This window comes from Salmo trutta, unplaced genomic scaffold (assembly GCF_901001165.1).
Source record: "Salmo trutta unplaced genomic scaffold, fSalTru1.1, whole genome shotgun sequence".
NCBI classification, from domain to species: Eukaryota; Metazoa; Chordata; class Actinopteri; order Salmoniformes; family Salmonidae; genus Salmo; species Salmo trutta.
The window spans coordinates 4,540,573-4,565,359 of record NW_021822962.1 but is presented as its reverse complement, the minus strand read 5'-3'; the positions used below and the strand labels follow the sequence as shown (position 1 = coordinate 4,565,359).

General features: G+C 46.7%; 1 protein-coding gene across 1 annotated transcript in view; it reads left to right on the top strand.

The window, feature by feature from the left end:
- kif13a (kinesin family member 13A) overlaps positions 1–24,787 on the top strand; it is a 193,686-nt gene that overhangs the window by 94,886 nt on the left and 74,013 nt on the right. The window contains exons 7-13 of the mRNA XM_029746847.1: positions 7,154–7,241; positions 11,072–11,206; positions 11,762–11,874; positions 17,104–17,218; positions 18,101–18,313; positions 19,114–19,224; positions 19,358–19,492. Coding sequence (XP_029602707.1) covers positions 7,154–7,241; positions 11,072–11,206; positions 11,762–11,874; positions 17,104–17,218; positions 18,101–18,313; positions 19,114–19,224; positions 19,358–19,492 — 910 coding nt within the window. The remainder of the gene's footprint in view (positions 1–7,153; positions 7,242–11,071; positions 11,207–11,761; positions 11,875–17,103; positions 17,219–18,100; positions 18,314–19,113; positions 19,225–19,357; positions 19,493–24,787) is intronic.

Here is a 24,787-nt window from a genome sequence, read left to right as displayed (position 1 = left end):
ATATAGTCTACTGTACTGTGGCCAAGAGGTGAGCAGTAGGTGAATCTCCCCAAGGAGTCCCCCCGTAACCTACCATTGACAAAGTACAGACCCAGGCTTCTACAGAGCTGCAAAAGAACCCTTCCGTTTTTGTTGACGGTGCTGTCACTGTTGTTTCTATGGGGGAGATTAAGACAGTTAGAAACAGTATGGCCTGTAATAAAGCTGTCCCCTCGTGTGCTCGTTAGATCAGGTAGTGTTCCTGTGCGCGCATTTGTGTCTCTCTGTCTCTCTCATCTCTCTCTGTCTCTCTCTGTCTCTGTTTCTCTCTCTGTCTCTCTCTGTCTCTCTCTCTCTCTCTCTCTCTCTCTCTCTCTCTCTCTGTCTCTGTTTCTCTCTCTATCTCTCTCTCTCTCTCTGTCTCTCTCTGTCTCTCTCTCTCTCTGTCTCTCTGTCTCTCTCTCTCTCGTTCTCTTGTTCTCTCTCTCAATTCAATTCAATGTAAGGGCTTTATTGGCATGGGAAACATATGTTTACATTGCCAAAGCAGGTGAAATAGATAATAAACAATACAATTAAAGTCGGAAGTGTACAAACACAGGTTGGAGTCATTAAAACTCGTTTTCAACCACTCCACAAATTTCTTGTTAACAAACTATAGTTTTGGCAAGTTGGTAAGGACATCTACTTTGTGCATGACAAGTAATTTTTCCAACAATTGTTTACAGACAAATTATTTCACTTATAATTCACTGTATCACAATTCCAGTGGGTCAGAAGTTTACATACACTAAGTTGACTGTGCCTTTAAACAGCTTGGAAAATTCCAGAAAAGGATGTCATGGCTTTAGAAGCCTCTGATAGGCTAATTGACATCATTTGAGTCAATTGGAGGTGTACCTGTGGATGTATTTCAAGGCCTACCTTCAAACTCAGTGCCTCAGTGCCTCTTTGCTTGACATCATGGGAAAATCTAAAGAAATCAGCCAAGACCTCAGAAAAATATTGTAGACCTCCACAAGTCTGGTTCATCCTTGAGAGCAATTTCCAAACGCCTGAAGGTACCACGTTCATCTGTACAAGCAATAGTGCGCAAGTATAAAGACCATGGGACCACGCAGCCGTCATACTGCTCATAAAGGAGACATGTTCTGTTTCCTAGAGATTAACGTACTTTGGTGCGAAAAGTGCTAATCAATCCCAGAACAACAGCAAAGGACCTTGTGAAGATGCTGGAGGAAACAGGTACAAAAGTATCTATATCCACAGTAAAACTAGTCCTATATCAACATAACCTGAAAGGCCGCTCAGCAAGGAAGAAGCCACTGCTCCAAAACCGCCATAAAAAAGATAGACTACGGTTTGCAACTGCACATGGGGACAAAGATGATACTTTTTGGAGAAATGTCCTCTGGTCTGATGAAACAAAAATAGAGCAGTTTGGTCATAATGACCATCATTATGTTTTGAGGAAAAAGGGGGAGGCTTGCAAGCCGAAGAACACCATCCCAACCGTGAAGCACGGGGGTGGCAGCATCATGTTGTGGGGGTGCTTTGCTGCAGGATGGACTGGTGCACTTCACAAAATAGACTGCATCATGAGGGGGGAAAATATGTGGATATATTGAAGCAACATCTCAAGACATCAGTCAGGAAGTTAAAGCTTGGTCGCAAATGGGTCTTCAGAATGGACAATGACCCCAAGCATACTTCCAAAGTAGTGGCAAAATGGCTTAAGGACAACAAAGTCAAGCTAATTGGAGTGGCCATCACAAAGCCCTGACCTCAATTCCATGTAGAAAATTTGTGGGACAGAACAGAAAAAGTGTGTGCTGAGCAAGGAGGCTTACAAACCTGACTCAGTTACACCAGCTCTGTCAGGAGGAATGGGCCAAAATTCACCCAACTTATTGTGGGAAGCTTGTGGAAGGCTACCCTGAAACGTTTGACCCAAGTTAAACAATTTAAAGGCAATGCTACCAAATACTAATTGAGTGTATGTAAACGTTCTGACCCACTGGGAATGTGATGGAAGAATTAAAAGCTGAAATAAATCATTCTCTCTACTATTATTCTGACATTTCACATTCTTAAAATAACGTGGTGATCCTAACGGACCTAAGGCAGGGAATTTTTACTAGGATTAAATGTCAGGAATTGTGATAAACTGAGATTAAATGTATTTGGCTAAGGTGTATGTAAACTTCCAACTTCAACTGTACGAAATGAACAGTAAACATTACACTTACAAAGTTCCAAAAGAATAAAGACATTTCAATTGTCATATTATGTCTATATACAGTGTTGTAGCGATGTGCACATAGTTAAAGTACAAAAGGGAAAGTAAATAAACATAAATATGGGTTGTATTTACAATGGTGTTTGTTCTACACTGGTTGCCCTTTTCTTGTGGCAACAGGTCACAAATCTTGCTGCTGTGATGCCGCACTGTGGTATTTCCCCCAGTAGATATGGGAGTTTATCAAAATTGAATTTGTTTTCGAATTCTTTGTGGGTCTGTGTAATCTGAGGGAAATATGTGTCTCTAATATGGTCCTACATTTGGCAGGAGGTTAGGAAGTGCAGCTCAGTTTCCACCTCATTTTGTGGGCAGTGTGCACATAGCCTGTCTTCTCTTGAGAGCCAGGTCTGCCTTTCTCAATAGCAAGGCTATGCTCACTGTGAGGGTGGGGAGGGTGGGGCTTGCATCCCTGTCTCACCCCCCGGCCATGTGGAAAGAATTGTGTGTGTTTTTTAACCGCAAACTTGTTGTTTGTGTACATGGATTTTATAATGTCGTATATTTTTCCCCCAACACCACTTTCTATCAATTTGTATAGCAGGCCCTAGTGCCAAATTGAGTCAAAGGCTTTTTTGAAATTAACAAAGCATGACTTTGCCTTTGTTTTGATTTGCTTGTTTCTCAATTAGGGTGTGCAGGGTGAATACGTGGTCTGTCGTACGGTCATTTGGTAAAAAGCCAATTTGACATTTGCTCAGTACATTGTTTTCATTGAGGAAATGTACGAGTCTGCTGTTAATGATAATGCAGAGGATTTTCCCAAGGTTGCTGTTGACCATTTCTCCCGGAAGTTATTGGGGTCAGACTTGTCTCCACTTTTGTGGATTGGGGTGATCAGTCCTTGGTTCCAAATATTGGGGAAGATTTTTGCATTCTTAATCAAACCTTTTATCATTGTTGTTCGTTTTCTTAGGTTTTCTGATAGATTTTTTTTTATTTGATAGGGAAGCTGAGAGGTCAAATTATATCTTGTTTAGATGTTCTACAGTTTACACCTTCACTGTTAAAGTACACTACTTTCCTTCCATCTATAGCATTTCTTAATATTATTCAGTTCCTTTGGTTTTGATGCTTCATGATTTGAGTATTGCTCTGTTCAAGTAGACTGATTTTGCTGTGATCTGATAGGGATGTCAGTGGGCTGACTGAACGCTCTGAGAGAATGTGGGTTGAGGTCAGTGATAAAGTAGTCTACAGTACTACTGCCAAGAGATGAGCTATAGGTGTACCTACCGTAGGAGTCCCCTCGAAGCCTACCATTGATTATATACATGCCCAGCGTTCTCTCTCTCTCTCTCTCTTTCTCTCTCTGTCTCTGTCTCTCTGTCTCTCTCTGTCTCTCTCTCGCTCTCTGTCTCTCACACACAAACACACCCTGGCTCACTGTGTATCTCTGTGTGTATCTCTGTATATATCTCTGTGTGTATCTCTGTATATATATCTGTGTATCTCTGTATATATATCTGTGTATCTCTGTATATATCTCTGTGTGTATCTCTATATATATCTCTGTATATCTCTGTATATATCTATGTGTATCTGTGTTTCTCTGTATATATCTCTGTGTGTATCTCTGGGTATCTCTGTACATATCTCTGTATATATCTCTGTGTGTATCTCTGTATATATCTCTGTGTATCTCTGTGTGTATCTCTGTATATATCTCTGTGTATCTCTGTGTGTATCTCTATATATATCTCTGTGTGTATCTCTATGTAACGGTTGTTGTCGGATTTAGACCAAAATGCAGCGGGGAAATGTGCACTCATCTTCTTTATTATAATCGGACAAGAAGGAGAACCAAAATAAACACGTACACAAAGAAAACACAACGACTATTCACAGGCTGGTAAGGCACAAAGCTATACACAGAACAATCTCGCACAAAGCACTCAACAAACACATACATATATATAGGACTCTCAATCAGAGGCAACTAGAAAACACCTGCCTCCAATTGAGAGTCCGACCCCAATTAACAAAACATAGAAATACAAAAGACTAGACAGAACATAGAAATACACTAACATAGAACAGTGCCCAAAACCCCCCGGAATACATAAATCAAATACCCTACTAAACAAACCACCACCCCAAACCACATAAAACAAATACCCCCTGCCACGTCCTGACCAAACTACAATAACAAATAACCCGTATTACTGGTCAGGACGTGACACTCTATATATATATCTCTGTGTATCTCTGTATAGATCTCTGTGTGTATCTCTGTATGAATATCTGTATATATCTCTGTGTATATATATCTGTGTGTATCTCTGTATATATCTCTGTATATATCTCTGTGTGTTTCTCTGTGTGTATCTCCGTATATATCTCTGTGTGTTTCTCTGTATATATCTCTGTGTATCTCTGTATATATCTCTGTGTGTTTCTCTGTACATATCTCTGTATATATCTCTGTGTGTATCTCTGTATATATCTCTGTGTGTATCTCTGTATAAATATCTGTATATATCTCTGTATATATATCTGTGTGTATCTCTGTATATATCTCTGTGTGTATCTCTGTGTGTTTCTCTGTGTATATCTCTGTGTGTTTCTCTGTATATATCTTTGTGTGTATCTCTGTATATATCTCTGTGTGCATCTCTGTGTATATCTCAGTAAATATGTCTGTGTGTACCTCTGCATGTATATCTGTGTGTATCTCTGTATATATCTCTGTATATATCTCTGTGTGTTTCTCTGTATGTATATCTGTGTGTATCTCTGTATATTTACATTTACGTCATTTAGCAGATGCTCTTATCCAGAGCGACTTACAAATTGGTGCATTCACCTTATGATATATCTCTGTATATATGTCTGTGTGTATCTCTGTGTGTTTCTCTGTATATATCTCTGTGTGTTTTTCTGTATATATCTCTGTATATATCTCTGTGTGTATCTCTGTATATATCTCTGTATATATCTCTGTGTGTATATCTGTGTGTTTCTCTGTATATATCTCTGTGTGTACCTCTGTGTGTTTCTCTCTATATCTCTGAGAGAGAGAGCGAGAGAGAGAGAGAGAGAAGGGGGGGAGAGAGAGAGAGAGAGAAGGGGGGAGCTCAGTCGACCGTCACTGATCTATAGCTTTCCCACCCCCCTCTGGCAAACAGCCAAGTGAAGATCAGGTTCAGTGAACCCATCTGCACCACCTAGTGAAGAACACACACACACACACACTGCACCACCCAGTGAAGAACACACACACACACACTGCACCACTTAGTGAAGAACACACACACTGCACCACCTAGTGAAGAACACACACACTGCACCACCTAGTGAAGAACACACACACACACATACTGCACCACCTAGTGAAGAACACACACACTGCACCACCTAGTGAAGAACACATACACACACACACACTGCACCACCTAGTGAAGAACACACACACTGCACCACCTAGTGAAGAACACATACACACACACACTGCACCACCTAGTGAAGAACACACACACTGCACCACCTAGTGAAGAACACATACACACACACACACTGCACCACCTAGTGAAGAACACACACACACACACTGCACCACCTAGTGAAGAACACACACACACTGCACCACCTAGTGAAGAACACACACACTGCACCACCTAGTGAAGAACACACACACACACACACACTGCACCACCTAGTGAAGAACACACACACACACTGCACCACCTAGTGAAGAACACACACACTGCACCACCTAGTGAAGAACACACACACTGCACCACCTAGTGAAGAACACACACACACACACACACACTGCACCACCTAGTGAAGAACACACACACTGCACCACCTAGTGAAGAACACACACACTGCACCACCTAGTGAAGAACACACACACACACTGCACCACCTAGTGAAGAACACACACACACACTGCACCACCTAGTGAAGAACACACACACTGCACCACCTAGTGAAGAACACACACACTGCACCACCTAGTGAAGAACACACACACACACTGCACCACCTAGTGAAGAACACACACACACACTGCACCACCTAGTGAAGAACACACACACACACTGCACCACCTAGTGAAGAACACACACACACTGCACCACCTAGTGAAGAACACACACACACACACTGCACCACCTAGTGAAGAACACATACACACACACACTGCACCACCTAGTGAAGAACACACACACACACACACACACACACACACCTAGTGAAGAAACACACACACACACTGCACCACCTAGTGAAGAACACACACACACACTACACACACCTAAGGCACACACTGCACCACCAGGAACACACACACACACACACTGCACCACCTAGTGAAGAACACACACACACCACACCACTGCACCACCTAGTGAAGAACACACACACACACTGCCGCACCACCTAGTGAAGAACACACACACACACACACACACACACACACTAGTGAAGAACACACACACACACACACACACACACTGCACCACCTAGTGAAGAACACACACACACACTGCACCACCTAGTGAAGAACACACACACACACTGCACCACCTATTGAAGAACACACACACACTGCACCACCTAGTGAAGAACACACACACATTGCACCACCTAGTGAAGAACACACACACACTGCACCACCTAGTGAAGAACACACACACACTGCACCACCTAGTGAAGAACACACACACACACACACACTGCACCACCTAGTGAAACATCTAGCAGTCTTCAGTCACAGTGCTTTATAAAATGTAATGTTGTCAGAGTGGATTATCCTAACGTAGATGGATGGGCATGCTGCATTCTCTGTTTCATAGCTGAGCTGTGTGTTACCATTCATTTAGCTCAGCGACTAAAACATGTCTGTGGATTATCTCTTCCTCTGTCCAGGAGTCGTCAGTCTCTGAAGGTCAGAGAGCACAAGGTTCTGGGTCCGTATGTGGACGGCCTGTCACAACTGGCCGTCACCAACTTTGAGGTGAGTACAGTTCCTTTGGAGACAGTGACATGCCCACCTGGGTAGGAGAGGTGGAGACAGGGAGATGCCCACCTGGGTAGGAGAGGTGGAGACAGGGAGATGTCCACCTGGGTAGGAGAGGTGGAGACAGGGAGATGCCCACCTGGGTAGGAGAGGTGGAGACAGGGAGATGCCCACCTGGGTAGGAGAGGTGGAGACAGGGAGATGCCCACCTGGGTAGGAGAGGTGGAGACAGGGAGATGCCCACCTGGTTAGGAGAGGTGGAGACAGGGAGATGCCCACCTGGGTAGGAGGGGTGGAGACAGGGAGATGCCCAGCTGGGTAGGAGAGGTGGAGACAGGGAGATGCCCACCTGGGTAGGAGAGGTGGAGACAGAGAGATGCCCACCTGGGTAGGAGAGGTGGAGACAGGGAGATGCCCGCCTGGGTAGGAGAGGTGGAGACAGGGAGATGCCCACCTGGGTAGGAGAGGTGGAGACAGGGAGATGTCCACCTGGGTAGGAGAGGTAGAGACAGGGAGATGCCCACCTGGGTAGGAGAGGTGGAGACAGGGAGATGCCCACTGGGTAGGAGAGTGGAGACAGGGAGATGCCACCTGGGTAGGAGAGGTGGAGACAGGGAGATGCCCACCTGGGTAGGAGAGGTGGAGACAGGGAGATGCCACCTGGGTAGGAGAGGTGGAGACAGGGAGATGTCCACCTGGGTAGGAGAGGTAGAGACAGGGAGATGCCCACCTGGGTAGGAGAGGTGGAGACAGGGAGATGCCCACCTGGGTAGGAGAGGTGGAGACAGGGAGATGCCACCTGGGTAGGAGAGGTGGAGACAGGGAGATGCCCACCTGGGTAGGAGAGGTGGAGACAGGGAGAGATGCCCACCTGGGTAGGAGAGGTGGAGACAGGGAGATGCCCACCTGGGTAGGAGAGGTGGAGACAGGGAGATGCCCACCTGGGTAGGAGAGGGGGAGACGGGAGATGCCCACCTGGTAGGAGAGGTGGAGACAGGGAGATGCCACCTGGGTAGGAGAGGTGGAGACAGGGAGATGCCCACCTGGGTAGGAGAGGTGGAGACAGGAGATGCCACCTGGGTAGGAGAGGTGGAGACAGGGAGATGCCCACCTGGGTAGGAGAGGTGGAGACAGGGAGATGCCCACCTGGGTAGGAGAGTGGAGACAGGGAGCTGCCCACCCTGGGTAGGAGAGGTGGAGACAGGGAGATGCCCACCTGGGTAGGAGAGGTGGAGACCGGGAGATGCCGCACTGGGTAGGAGAGGTGGAGACAGGGAGATGCCGCCTGGGTAGGAGAGGTGGAGACAGGGAGATGCCACCTGGGTAGGACGAGGTGGAGACAGGGAGATGCCCGCACTGGGTAGGAGAGGTGGAGACAGGGAGAGCCCAGCCTGGGCTAGGAGAGGGTGGAGACAGGGAGATGCCCACCTGGGTAGGAGACGGTAGGAGACAGGGAGATGCCCACCTGGGTAGGAGAGGTGGAGACAGGGAGATGCCCACCTGGGTAGGAGAGGTGGAGACAGGGAGATGCCCACCTGGGTAGGAGAGGTGGAGACAGGGAGATGCCCACCTGGGTAGGAGGGGTGGAGACAGGGAGATGCCCAGCTGGGTAGGAGAGGTGGAGACAGGGAGATGCCCACCTGGGTAGGAGAGGTGGAGACAGGGAGATGTCCACCTGGGTAGGAGAGGTGGAGACAGGGAGATGCCCACCTGGGTAGGAGAGGTATTATTGGATGTTAACATCCATAGTCCCCTCCAGTCCCCTCTGTCCATAGTCTCTCCATCCATAGTCTCCTCCATCAATAGTCCCCTCCATCCATAGTCTCCTCCATCAATAGTCCCCTACATCCATAGTCTCCTCCATCCATAGTCTCCTCCATCAATAGTCCCCTACATCCATAGTCTCCTCCATCCATAGTCTCCTCCATCAATAGTCCCCTACATCCATAGTCCTTCCATAGTCCCTCCATCCATAGTCCCCTCCATCCATAGTCTCCTCCATCAATAGTCCCCTCCATCCATAGTCCCCTCCATCCATAGTCTCCTCCATCAATAGTCCCCTACATCCATAGTCTCCTCCATCCATCCATAGTCCTTCCATAGTCCCTCCATCCATAGTCTCCCCCATCAATAGTCCCTCCATCCATAGTCTCCCCCATCAATAGTCCCTCCATCAATAGTCCCCTCCATCCATAGTCTCCTCCATCCATAGTCTCCTCCATCCATAGTCTCCTCCATCAATAATCCCCTCCATGCATAGTCCCCTACATCCATAGTCCCTCCATCAATAGTCCCTCCATCCATAGTCTCCCCCATCAATAGTCCCTCCATGCATAGTCCCCTACATCCATAGTCTCCTCCATCCATAGTCTCCTCCATCCATAGTCTCCTCCATCCATAGTCTCCCCCATCAATAGTCCCTCCATCAATAGTCCCCTACATCCATAGTCTCCTCCATCCATAGTCTCCTCCATCCATAGTCTCCCCCATCAATAGTCCCTCCATCAATAGTCCCTCCATCAATAGTCCCCTCCATCCATAGTCTCCTCCATCCATAGTCCCTCCATCAATAGTCCCCTCCATCCATAGTCTCCTCCATCCATAGTCTCCCCCATCAATAGTCCCCTCCATCCATAGTCTCCTCCATCCATAGTCTCCCCCATCAATAGTCCCTCCATCCATAGTCCCTTCCATGCATAGTCCCCTACATCCTTGGTCCCTCCATCCATAGTCTCCTCCATCCATAGTCTCCCCCATCAATAGTCCCTCCGTCAATAGTCCCTCCATCCATAGTCTCCCCCATCAATAGTCTCCCCCATCAATAGTCCCTCCATCCATAGTCTCCTCCATCCATAGTCTCCCCCATCAATAGTCCCTCCATCCATAGTCTCCTCCATCCATAGTCTCCCCCATCAATAGTCCCTCCATCAATAGTCCCTCCATCAATAGTCCCCTCCATCCATAGTCTCCTCCATCCATAGTCTCCTCCATCCATAGTCTCCCCCATCAATAGTCCCTCCATCAATAGTCCCTCCATCAATAGTCCCTCCATCCATAGTCTCCCCCATCAATAGTCCCTCCATCAATAGTCCCCTCCATCCATAGTCTCCTCCATCCATAGTCTCCTCCATCCATAGTCCCTCCATCCATAGTCTCCTCCATCCATAGTCTCCTCCATCCATAGTCTCCTCCATCCATAGTCTCCCCCATCAATAGTCCCTCCATCCATAGTCTCCTCCATCCATAGTCTCCTCCATCCATAGTCCCTCCATCAATAGTCCCCTCCATCCATAGTCTCCTCCATCCATAGTCTCCTCCATCCATAGTCCCTCCATCCATAGTCTCCTCCATCCATAGTCTCCTCCATCCATAGTCTCCTCCATCAATAGTCTCCTCCATCCATAGTCTCCTCCATCAATAGTCCCCTACATCCATAGTCCCTCCATCCATAGTCTCCTCCATCCATAGTCCCTCCATCCATAGTCTCCTCCATCAATAGTCTCCTCCATCCATAGTCTCCCCATCAATAGTCTCCCCCATCAATAGTCCCTCCATCAATAGTCCCCTACATCCATAGTCCCTCCATCCATAGTCTCCTCCATCCATTGTCTCCCCCATCAATAGTCCCTCCATCCATATCCCCTGTCAGTCAGTCAGTCCACCCCACCGCTGCCTGCCTGCTGTGACCCAGTTGAATGATCACATGATGGCACTGAGCCACATGCTGATACTTCCTGAATGAGTTGTTCTAGAGACTGCCTGTTTAAAGGTATTTACTATGCTCTCTGAGAGGTGGACAGTACACAGACATCATTCTCTCTCTGTAGGACATTGAGGTGTTGATGTCGGAGGGGAATAAGTCGCGGACGGTGGCGGCCACCAATATGAATGAGGAGAGCAGTCGTTCCCACGCCGTTTTCAGCATCATCGTCACACAGACACTCTACGACCTGAAGTCTGGGGTCAGTGTCAGGGCACGCACACGCACACACACACACACACACACACACACACACACACACACACACACACACACACACACACACACACACACAGACACTCTACGACCTGAAGTCTGGGGTCAGTGTCAGGGCACGCACACACACACACACACACACACACACACACACACACACACACACACACACACAGACACTCTACGACCTGAAGTCTGGGGTCAGTGTCAGGGCACGCGCACACACACACACACACACACACACACACACACACACACACACACACCACCATGTCATCCTTCAGAACTCACACCACCATTTTACTTTAAAAGACAAGGATTCTCTTAATGACCTGTGGTTAGACAATACACAGTAATGTATCTTAACAACAGTTTGTATTATTACTGTTGTAATGACAGGTTAAAGGACTGACCTTTGAGTTCAGAGCTTCTAACTACTAGCATATTAATCTCTCTTCATTTGGTCTGTTTGGGGAATGTTTTGTGTGTGTGTGTGTGTGCGTGTGCGTGTGCGTGTGCGTGTGTGTGTGTGTGTGTGTAGAACTCAGGGGAGAAGGTGAGCAAGATGAGCCTGGTGGATCTGGCTGGTAGTGAGCGTGTGTCTAAAACTGGAGCTGCAGGGGAGAGGCTGAAAGAGGGCAGCAACATCAACAGGTAAGTCTCCTCCAGTTAACATCCAATACCTCTACTGTTTAGATGTCTCCTCCAGTTAACATCCAATACCTCTACTGTTTAGATGTCCCCTCCAGTTAACATCCAATACCTCTACTGTTTAGATGTCTCCTCCAGTTAACATCCAATACCTCTACTGTTTAGATGTCCCCTCCAGTTAACATCCAATACCTCTACTGTTTAGATGTCTCCTCCAGTTAACATCCAATACCTCTACTGTTTAGATGTCTCCTCCAGTTAACATCCAATACCTCTACTGTTTAGATGTCCCCTCCAGTTAACATCCAATACCTCTACTGTTTAGATGTCTCCTCCAGTTACATCCAATACCTCTACTGTTTAGATGTCCCCTCCAGTTAACAGTCCATACCTCTACTGTTTAGATGTCCTCCTCCAGTTAACATCCAATACCTCTACTGTTTAGATGTCTCCTCCAGTTAACATCCAATACCTCTACTGTTTAGATGTCCCCTCCAGTTAACATCCAATACCTCTACTGTTTAGATGTCTCTCCAGTTAACATCCAATACCTCTACTGTTTAGATGTCCCCTCCAGTTTAACATCCAATACCTCTACTGTTTAGATGTCTCCTCCAGTTAACATCCAATACCTCTACTGTTTAGATGTCCCCTCCAGTTAACATCCAATACCTCTACTGTTTAGATGTCCCCTCCAGTTAACATCCAATACCTCTACTGTTTAGATGTCTCCTCCAGTTAACATCCAATACCTCTACATGTTAGATGTCCCCTCCAGTTAACATCCAATTCCATACCTCTACTGTTTAGGATGTCTCCTCCAGTTAACATCCCAGACCTCTACTGTTTAGATGTCCCTCCAGTTAACATCCAATACCTCTACTGTTTAGATGTCCCTCCAGTTAACATCCAATACCTTACTGTTTAGATGTCCCCTCCAGTTAACATCCAATACCTCTACTGTTTAGATGTCCCCTCCAGTTAACATCCAATACCTCTACTGTTTAGATGTCCCCTCCAGTTAAATCCAATACCTCTACTGTTTAGATGTCCCCTCCAGTTAACATCCATACCTCTACTGTTTAGATGTCCCCTCCAGTTACATCCATAACCTCTACTGTTTAGTGTACCCCCTCCAGTTAACATCCAATACCTCTACTGTTTAGATGTCTCCAGTTAACATCCAATACCTCTACTGTTTAGATGTCCCCTCCAGTTACATCCAATACCTCTACTGTTTAGATGTCTCCTCCAGTTAACATCCAATACCTCTACTGTTTAGATGTCCCCCAGTTAACATCCAATACCTCTACTGTTTAGATGTCCCCTCCAGTTAACATCCAATACCTCTACTGTTTAGATGTCTCCTCCAGTTAACATCCAATACCTCTACTGTTTAGATGTCCCCTCCAGTTAACAATCCAATACCTCTACTGTTTAGATGTCCCCTCCAGTTAACATCCAATACCTCTACTGTTTAGATGTCCCCTCCAGTTAACATCCAATACCTCTACTGTTTAGATGTCCCCTCCAGTTACATCCAATACCTCTACTGTTTAGATGTCCCCTCCAGTTAACATCCAATACCTCTACTGTTTAGATGTCCCCTCCAGTTAACATCCAATACCTCTACTGTTTAGATGTCCCCTCCAGTTAACATCCAATACCTCTACTGTTTAGATGTCTCCTCCAGTTAACATCCAATACCTCTACTGTTTAGATGTCCCCTCCAGTTAACATCCAATACCTCTACTGTTTAGATGTCCCCTCCAGTTAACATCCAATACCTCTACTGTTTAGATGTCCCCTCCAGTTAACATCCAATACCTCTACTGTTTAGATGTCCCCTCCAGTTAACATCCAATACCTCTACTGTTTAGATGTCTCCTCCAGTTAACATCCAATACCTCTACTGTTTAGATGTCCACTCCAGTTAACATCCAATACCTCTACTGTTTAGATGTCTCCTCCAGTTAACATCCAATACCTCTACTGTTTAGATGTCCCCTCCAGTTAACATCCAATACCTCTACTGTTTAGATGTCTCCTCCAGTTAACATCCAATACCTCTACTGTTTAGATGTCCCCTCCAGTTAACATCCAATACCTCTACTGTTAGATGTCCCCTCCAGTTAACATCTAATACCTCTACTGTTTAGATGTCCCCTCCAGTTAACATCCAATACCTCTACTGTTTAGATGTCTCCTCCCGTTAACATCCAATACCTCTACTGTTTAGATGTCTCCTCCAGTTAACATCCAATACCTCTACTGTTTAGACGTCTCCTCCAGTTAACATCTAATACCTCTACTGTTTAGATGTCCCCTCCAGTTAACATCCAATACCTCTACTGTTTAGATGTCCCCTCCAGTTAACATTCAATACCTCTACTGTTAGATGTCCCCTCCAGTTAACATCCAATACCTCTACTGTTTAGATGTCCCCTCCAGTTAACATCCAATACCTCTACTGTTTAGATGTCTCCTCCAGTTAACATCCAATACCTCTACTGTTTAGATGTCCCCTCCAGTTAACATCCAATACCTCTACTGTTTAGATGTCTCCTCCAGTTAACATCCAATACCTCTACTGTTTAGATGTCCCCTCCAGTTAACATCCAATACCTCTACTGTTTAGATGTCTCCTCCAGTTAACATCCAATACCTCTACTGTTTAGATGTCCCCTCCAGTTAACATCCAATACCTCTACTGTTTAGATGTCCCCTCCAGTTAACATCTAATACCTCTACTGTTTAGATGTCCCCTCCAGTTAACATCCAATACCTCTACTGTTTAGATGTCTCCTCCCGTTAACATCCAATACCTCTACTGTTTAGATGTCTCCTCCAGTTAACATCCAATACCTCTACTGTTTAGACGTCTCCTCCAGTTAACATCTAATACCTCTACTGTTTAGATGTCCCCTCCAGTTAACATCCAATACCTCTACTGTTTAGATGTCCCCTCCAGTTAACATTCAATACCTCTACTGTTTAGATGTCCCCTCCAGTTAACATCCAATACCTCTACTGTTTAGATGTCCCCTCCAGTTAACATCCAATACCTCTACTGTTTAGATGTCTCCTCCAGTTAACATCCAATACCTCTACTGTTTAGATGTCCCCTCCAGTTAACATCCAATACCTCTACTGTTTAGATGTCCCCCTCCAGTTAACATCCAATACCTCTACTGTTTAGATGTCCCCTCCAGTTAACATCCAATACCTCTACTGTTTAGATGTCCCCTCCAGTTAACATCCAATACCTCTACTGTTTAGATGTCCCCTCCAGTTAACATCCAATACCTCTACTGTTTAGATGTCCCCTCCAGTTAACATCCAATACCTCTACTGTTTAGATGTCCCCTCCCGTTAACATCCAATACCTCTACTGTTTAGATGTCCCCTCCAGTTAACATCCAATACCTCTACTGTTTAGATGTCCCCTCCAGTTAACATCCAATACCTCTACTGTTTAGATGTCCCCTCCAGTTAACATCCAATACCTCTACTGTTTAGATGTCCCCTCCAGTTAACATCCAATACCTCTACTGTTTAGATGTCCCCTCCAGTTAACATCCAATACCTCTACTGTTTAGATGTCTCCTCCAGTTAACATCCAATACCTCTACTGTTTAGATGTCCCCTCCAGTTAACATCCAATACCTCTACTGTTTAGATGTCCCCTCCAGTTAACATCCAATACCTCTACTGTTTAGATGTCCCCTCCAGTTAACATCCAATACCTCTACTGTTTAGATGTCCCCTCCAGTTAACATCCAATACCTCTACTGTTTAGATGTCCCCTCCAGTTAACATCCAATACCTCTACTGTTTAGATGTCTCCTCCAGTTAACATCCAATACCTCTACTGTTTAGATGTCCCCTCCAGTTAACATCCAATACCTCTACTGTTTAGATGTCTCCTCCAGTTAACATCCAATACCTCTACTGTTTAGATGTCCCCTCCAGTTAACATCCAATACCTCTACTGTTTAGATGTCTCCTCCAGTTAACATCCAATACCTCTACTGTTTAGATGTCCCCTCCAGTTAACATCCAATACCTCTACTGTTTAGATGTCCCCTCCAGTTAACATCTAATACCTCTACTGTTTAGATGTCCCCTCCAGTTAACATCCAATACCTCTACTGTTTAGATGTCTCCTCCCGTTAACATCCAATACCTCTACTGTTTAGATGTCTCCTCCAGTTAACATCCAATACCTCTACTGTTTAGACGTCTCCTCCAGTTAACATCTAATACCTCTACTGTTTAGATGTCCCCTCCAGTTAACATCCAATACCTCTACTGTTTAGATGTCTCCTCCAGTTAACATCCAATACCTCTACTGTTTAGATGTCTCCTCCAGTTAACATCCAATACCTCTACTGTTTAGATGTCCCCTCCAGTTAACATCCAATACCTCTACTGTTTAGATGTCCCCTCCAGTTAACATCCAATACCTCTACTGTTTAGATGTCCCCTCCAGTTAACATCCAATACCTCTACTGTTTAGATGTCCCCTCCAGTTAACATCCAATACCTCTACTGTTTAGACGTCCCCTCCAGTTAACATCCAATACCTCTACTGTTTAGATGTCCCCTCCAGTTAACATCCAATACCTCTACTGTTTAGATGTCTCCTCCAGTTAACATCCAATACCTCTACTGTTTAGATGTCTCCTCTATTTAACATCCAATACCTCTACTGTTTAGATGTCCCCTCCAGTTAACATCCAATACCTCTACTGTTTAGATGTCCCCTCCAGTTAACATCCAATACCTCTACTGTTTAGATGTCCCCTCCAGTTAACATCCAATACCTCTACTGTTTAGATGTCCCCTCCAGTTAACATCCAATACCTCTACTGTTTAGATGTCCCCTCCAGTTAACATCCAATACCTCTACTGTTTAGATGTCCCCTCCAGTTAACATCCAATACCTCTACTGTGTAGATGTTATGTTCAGGTAATGTAATGGGTCATATGATGATCCAGTCACTATAATACAAGAAGTTATCTTGAAACTGTGAAATCCTTTTTTTGACATGTTTTATTGGTTGATTATACTCAGATGCAAGACATGTATGTATGGATATATCATTGTAGTATGTTGAGTGTCTTTCTCTCTGTGTATATGTGTGTGTGTGTGTGTGTGTGTGTGTGTGTGTGTGTGTGTGTGTGTGTGTGTGTGTGTGTGTGTGTGTGTGTGTGTGTGTGTGTGTGCAGGTCTCTTACCACACTGGGCTGTGTGATCTCTGCGCTGGCGGACCAGTCTGCAGGGAAGGGGGGGAAGAATAAGTTTGTTCCTTACAGAGACTCTGTCCTCACCTGGCTCCTCAAGGTCTGTACTAACACACACCTCCTATCACTCTGGACCTAGCTGTACTGTCTATTGATCAGGGTACTAACACACACCTCCTATCACTCTGGTCCTAGCTGTACTGTCTATTGATCAGGGTACTAACACACACCTCCTATCACTCTGGTCCTAGCTGTACTGTCTATTGATCAGGGTACTAACACACACCTATCACTCTGGTCCTAGCTGTACTGTCTATTGATCAGGGTACTAACACACATCTCCTATCACTCTGGTCCTAGCTGTACTGTCTATTGATCAGGGTACTAACAGACACCTCCTATCACTCTGGTCCTAGCTGTACTGTCTATTGATCAGGGTACTAACAGACACCTCCTATCACTCTGGTCCTAGCTGTACTGTCTATTGATCAGGGTACTAAACAGACACCTATCACTCTGGTCCTAGCTGTACTGTCTATTGATCAGGGTACTAACAGACACCTATCACTCTGGTCCTAGCTGTACTGTCTATTGATCAGGGTACTAACAGACACCTCCTATCACTCTGGTCCTAGCTTTACTGTCTATTGATCAGGGTTGAAAAATGGCCCCACAGGTTTTCCACAAATACTGGTTGGAAGAGTCCCAGAATCGGGAGGGAATACGTGTCAATTCTGGATCCCCGACCAGAATTTGACATCCAATAGTTCTGGGCAAAGAAAGTACCTTTAACATCCCTAATATTGATTATTGGTCCTCGCTGTACTGTAGTAATGGAAGGAATATCAATAACAGTTCTTTCATGTTACAGAAACTACTGCTGTACTAGCTCATACTGTTGACATTCACCAACACTGAAGTCTACATTATAACTGTCTATCAATTCAACTGTTTGTTCCTATCCCTCCCTCGGTGTTGCCAGGACAACCTGGGTGGCAACAGTAAGACGTGTATGATCGCCACGGTGAGCCCAGCAGCTGATAACTACGAGGAGACGTTGTCCACGCTGCGTTACGCAGACCGCGCCAAGAGGATCGTCAACCACGCCGTCGTCAATGAAGACCCCAACGCACGCATCATCAGAGAGCTCCGGGAGGAAGTGGAGAAACTCAGAGTACAGCTCTCTCAGGCTGAGGTAGGAGACACACACAGAGGCACACACACATCCTGGCTGGTCCGTCCTGGCTGGTCCGTCCTGACTGGTCCGTTCTGACTGGTCCGTTCTGACTGGTCCGTTCTGGCTGGTCCGTTCTGGCTGGTCCGTTCTGGCTGGTCCGTTCTGACTGGTCCGTCCTGGCTGGTCCGTTCTGACTGGTCCGTCCTGACTGGTCCGTTCTGACTGGTCCGTCCTGACTGGTCCGTCCTGGCTGGTCCGTCCTGGCTGGTCCGTTCTGACTGGTCCGTTCTGACTGGTCCGTCCTGGCTGGTCCGTCCTGACTGGTCCGTCCTGACTGGTCCGTTCTGACTGGTCCGTTCTGGCTGGTCCGTTCTGACTGGTCCGTTCTGGCTGGTCCGTTCTGACTGGTCCGTCCTGGCTGGTCCGTCCTGGCTGGTCCGTCCTGGCTGGTCCGTTCTGACTGGTCCGTTCTGACTGGTCGGTTCTGGCTGGTCCGTTCTGACTGGTCCATTCTGGCTGGTCCGTTCTGACTGGTCCGTTCTGACTGGTCCGTCCTGGCTGGTCCGTCCTGGCTGGTCCGTCCTGGCTGGTCCGTTCTGACGGTTCCGTCCTGGCTGGTCCCTTCTGGCTGGTCCGTCCTGGCTGGTCCGTCCTGACTGGTCCGTTCTGGCTGGTCCGTTCTGACTGGTCCGTCCTGACTGGTCCGTCCTGGCTGGTCCGTCCTGACTGGTCCGTTCTGACTGGTCCGTTCTGGCTGGTCCGTTCTGGCTGGTCCGTTCTGACTGGTCCGTGTGTGTCTCTGTGTGTCTATGTTCCAGTCTCTAAAGGCTCCAGAGCTGAAGGAGAGGCTTCAGGAGTCAGAGAAGCTGATCCAGGAGATGACTGTTACCTGGGAGCAGAAACTACGCAACACAGAGGAGATCGCTACGGTAACCTACACACTCACTCACATTCATTTAGCACATTCAAATCACATGGAAGCTTCTGCATCCGGACTAAACCGTTGGTGGTAAATGTCTGTGCAGAGGTAAAATGACTTGTATGTTTGTTGTATTTCCACAGGAGCGTCAGCAGCAGCTAGAGAGTATGGGGATCTCCCTGGAGACGTCTGGGATCAAAGTTGGAGAGGACAAATGCTTCCTGGTCAACCTGAACGCAGACCCCGCCCTCAATGAGCTGCTGGTCTACTACCTAAAGGTACACAACCACAACATCAACCACAACCACAACACCAACCACAACACCAACCACAACCACAACATCAACCACAACACCAACCACAACATCAACCACAACACCAACCACAACACCAACCACAACACCAACCGCAACACCAACCGCAACACCAACCCCAACCACAACATCAACCACAACACCAACCCCAACACCAACCGCAACACCAACCGCAACACCAACCGCAACACCAACCCCAACACCAACCACAACATCAACCACAACACCAACCACAACACCGACACCAACCACAACACCAACCACAACACCAACCCCAACCACAACCCCAACCGCAACACCAACCACAACACCAACCGCAACACCAACCACAACACCGACCACAACCGCAACACCAACCACAACACCAACCACAACACCAACCGCAACACCGACCACAACACCGACCACAACCCCAACCGCAACACCAACCACAACACCGACCACAACCCCAACCGCAACACCAACCACAACACCAACCACAACACCAACCCCACCCTCAATAAGCTGCTGGTCTACTACCTAAAGGTACACAACCACAACACCAACCGCAACACCAACCACAACACCAACTACAACCACAACAGCAACACCGACCACAACACCAACCACAACACCAACCACAACCACAATACCAACCCCACCCTCAATAAGCTGCTGGTCTACTACCTAAAGGTACACAACCACAACACCAACCACAACACCAACCGCAACACCAACCACAACACCAACTACAACCACAACACCAACTACAACCACAACACCAACTACAATCACAACACCAACCACAACACCAACCGCAACACCAACCGCAACACCAACTACAACCACAACACCAACCACAACACCAACTACAACACCAACTACAACCACAACACCAACCACAACACCAACCACAACCCCAACCACAACCCCAACCACAACCCCAACCACAACACCGACCACAACACCGACCACAACACCGACCGCAACACCAACTACAACACCGACCACAACCACAACACCAACCCCACCCTCAATAAGCTGCTGGTCTACTACCTAAAGGTACACAACCACAACACCAACCACAACACCAACCACAACACCAACCACAACACCAACCACAACTACAAAACCAACCACAACACCAACACAACCCACAACACCGACCCGCCCTCAATAATCTGCTGGTCTACTACCTAAAGCTATTTCGATTTACACAGAAATCTATTTTTCATGATTATTTTGGTGTCCTCTAGAAAGCCTTTACTGGAAATAAAGCCTGGACTCAGAAGATGCAGTGGGTAGTATTATGACAGTACACTTTCCTCAATAAAGTAGAGTAGTAAAGTCAGAGCTAGTAGCTATCAGTAAAGACAGAGCTAGTAGCTATCAGTAAAGTCAGAGCTAGTAGCTATCAGTAAAGTCAGAGCTAGCAGCTATCAGTAAAGACAGAGCTAGTAGCTATCAGTAAAGTCAGAGCTAGTAGCTATCAGTAAAGACAGAGCTAGTAGCTATCAGTAAAGTCAGAGCTAGTAGCTATCAGTAAAGTCAGAGCTAGTAGCTATCAGTAAAGGCATTGCTAGTAGCTATCAGTAAAGTCAGAGCTAGCAGCTATCAGTAAAGTCATTGCTAGTAGCTATCAGTAAAGTCAGAGCTAGCAGCTATCAGTAAAGTCAGAGCTAGTAGCTATCAGTAAAGTCAGAGCTAGTAGCTATCAGTAAAGTCATTGCTAGTAGCTATCAGTAAAGTCAGAGCTAGTAGCTGTCAGTAAAGTCAGAGCTAGTAGCTATCAGTGAAGTCATTGCTAGTAGCTATCAGTAAAGTCATTGCTAGTAGCTATCAGTAAAGTCAGAGCTAGTAGCTATCAGTAAATTCAGAGCTAGTAGCTATCAGTGAAGTCATTGCTAGTAGCTATCAGTAAAGTCATTGCTAGTAGCTATCAGTAAAGTCAGAGCTAGTAGCTATCAGTAAAGTCATTGCTAGTAGCTATCAGTAAAGTCTGTGTAGTAGACAGTACAGTAGGATGATGCTAGCCTGTAGTCTGTGTAGTAGACAGTACAGTAGGATAATGCTAGCCTGTAGTCTGTATAGTAGACAGTACAGTAGGATAATGCTAGCCTGTAGTCTGTGTAGTAGACAGTACAGTAGGATAATGCTAGCCTGTAGTCTGTATAGTAGACAGTACAGTAGGATAATGCTAGCCTGTAGTCTGTGTAGTAGACAGTACAGTAGGATGATGTTAGCCTGTAGTCTGTATAGTAGGCAGTACAGTAGGATAATGCTAACCTGTAGTCTGTGTAGTGGACAGTACAGTAGGATGACGCTAACCTGTAGTCTGTGTAGTAGACAGTACAGTAGGATAATGCTAGCCTGTAGTCTGTGTAGTAGACAGTACAGTAGGATAATGCTAGCCTGTAGTCTGTATAGTAGACAGTACAGTAGGATGATGCTAGCCTGTAGTCTGTGTAGTAGACAGCACAGTAGGATAATGCTAGCCTGTAGTCTGTGTCGTAGACAGTACAGTAGGATAATGCTAGCCTGTAGTCTGTGTAGTAGACAGTACAGTAGGATAATGCTAGCCTGTAGTCTGTGTAGTAGACAGTACAGTAGGATAATGCTAGCCTGTAGTCTGTGTAGTAGACAGTACAGTAGGATAATGCTAGCCTGTAGTCTGTATAGTAGACAGTACAGTAGGATAATGCTAGCCTGTAGTCTGTGTAGTAGACAGTACAGTAGGATAATGCTAGCCTGTAGTCTGTGTAGTAGACAGTACAGTAGGATGATGCTAACCTGTAGTCTGTATAGTAGACAGTACAGTAGGATAATGCTAGCCTGTAGTCTGTGTAGTAGACAGTACAGTAGGATAATGCTAACCTGTAGTCTGTATAGTAGACAGTACAGTAGGATAATGCTAGCCTGTAGTCTGTGTAGTAGACAGTATAGTAGGATAATGCTAGCCTGTAGTCTGTGTAGTAGACAGTACAGTAGGATAATGCTAGCCTGTAGTCTGTATAGTAGACAGTACAGTAGGATAATGCTAGCCTGTAGTCTGTGTAGTAGACAGTACAGTAGGATAATGCTAGCCTGTAGTCTGTGTAGTAGACAGTACAGTAGGATAATGCTAGCCTGTAGTCTGTGTGGTAGACAGTACAGTAGGATGATGCTAGTCTGTAGTCTGTGTAGTAGACAGTACAGTAGGATAATGCTAGTCTGTAGTCTGTGTAGTAGACAGTACAGTAGGATAATGCTAGCCTGTAGTCTGTGTGGTAGACAGTACAGTAGGATAATGCTAGTCTGTAGTCTGTATAGTAGGCAGTACAGTAGGATAATGCTAGCCTGTAGTCTGTGTAGTGGACACCAGAGATATATATTTAGAGAATATTGTAGACATTCACTTACATAGCATTGTTTAAATATACACCATGTGTTGTTAATGGGGAACTAACATGGCTATTCAAACTAATAAAGACTATACACTATATATAAACTCCTAGGAATTTACTGAATAAACCACCGACATTTCTCAATCACTGTGCCTTGTTGAGGCACCGAGAAGGAGGCACCCTCTGCTTGCAGACACCCTGATGAAGGCACCCTGAAGGAAGCACCCTCTGCTCTCAGGCACCCTGAAGGAGGTAGCCTCTGCTCTCAGGCACCCTGAAGGAGGCAGCCTCTGCTCTCAGGCACCCTGAAGGAGGCACCCTCTGCTCTCAGGCACCTTGAAGGAGGCAGCCTCTGCTCTCAGGCACCCTGAAGGAGGCAGCCTCTGCTCTCAAGCACCCTGAATGAGGCACCCTCTGCTCTCAGGCACCCTGAAGAAGGCACCCTGAAGGAGGCACCCTCTGCTCTCAAGCACCCTGAAGGAGGCACCCTCTGCTCTCAGGCACCCTGAAGAAGGCACCCTGAAGGAGGCACCCTCTGCTCTCAAGCACCCTGAAGGAGGCACCCTCTGCTCTCAAGCACCCTGAAGGAGGCACCCTCTGCTCTCAGGCACCCTGAAGGAGGCACCCTGAAGGAGGCACCCTCTGCAATCAGGCACCCTGAAGAAGGCACCCTGAATGAGGCAGCCTCTGCTCTCAGGCACCCTGAAGGAGGCAGCCTCTGCTCTCAGGCACCCTGAAGGAGGCACCCTGAAGGAGGCACCCTCTGCTCTCAGGCACCCTGAAGAAGGCACCCTCTGCTCTCAGGCACCCTGAAGAAGGCACCCTGAAGGAGGCACCCTCTGCTCTCAGGCACCCTGAATAAGGCACCCTGAAGGAGACACCCTCTGCTCTCAGGCACCCTGAAGAAGGCACAGTGATGTTTTACCCAATAAATGACTGGGAGTTTATATATAGAGTGTGAGTCTCTTTCTTTGTTTTATAGTTTACAGTTTATTCCCCTTTAATCAGCACCTCTCCACTAAATCATTTCTCTGGGGCTGCGCCAGCTCACTGCCATAGAATGTTGAAGTGTCATGTAAATGCATCATACTGCAGGAATGGCTTTGGCCCAACTGTCTAACTACAGGGCTCTGGTGTACTCTACAATAGGATGACGCTATGACAACACAGGAAAGGAAAGGGAGTGAACACATAGTCTCAGCGCTGACAGACAACTGGCTCAGTGGCTGAGAGGAACAGAGAGAGACTGAGGCTGAGTCCCAAACAGAGCCCTATGTACTATACTGTATAGGGAGAGAGAGACAGAGCAGAGAGGCAGGGAGAGAACGACAGAGCAGAGAGGCAGGGAGAGAGAGAGACAGAGAGCAGAGAGGCAGGGAGAGAGAGAGAGAGACAGAGAGCAGAGGGGCAGGGTGAGAGAGAGACAGAGAGTAGAGGGGCAGGGAGAGAGAGAGAGACAGAGAGCAGAGGGGCAGGGTGAGAGAGAGAGAGATAGCAGCAGAGGGGCAGGGAGAGAGAGAGAGCAGAGGGGCAGGGTGAGCGAGAGAAGACAGAAAGCAGAGAGGCAGGGAGATAGATAGAGAGAGAGAGTAGAGGGGCAGGGAGATAGAGAGACAGAGTGCAGAGGGGCAGGGTGAGAGAGAGAGAGAGAGAGTAGAGGGGCAGGGAGATAGAGAGGGAGAGAGAGTAGAGGGGCAGGGAGATAGAGAGAGAGAGAGAGAGAGTAGAGGGGCAGGGAGAGAGAGAGAGAGAGTAGAGGGGCAGGGAGACAGAGTAGAGGGGCAGGGATAGAGAGAGAGTAGAGGGGCAGGGAGAGAGAGAGAGAGAGTAGAGGGGCAGGGAGATAGAGAGAGAGAGAGAGTAGAGGGGCAGGGAGATAGAGAGAGTAGAGGGGCAG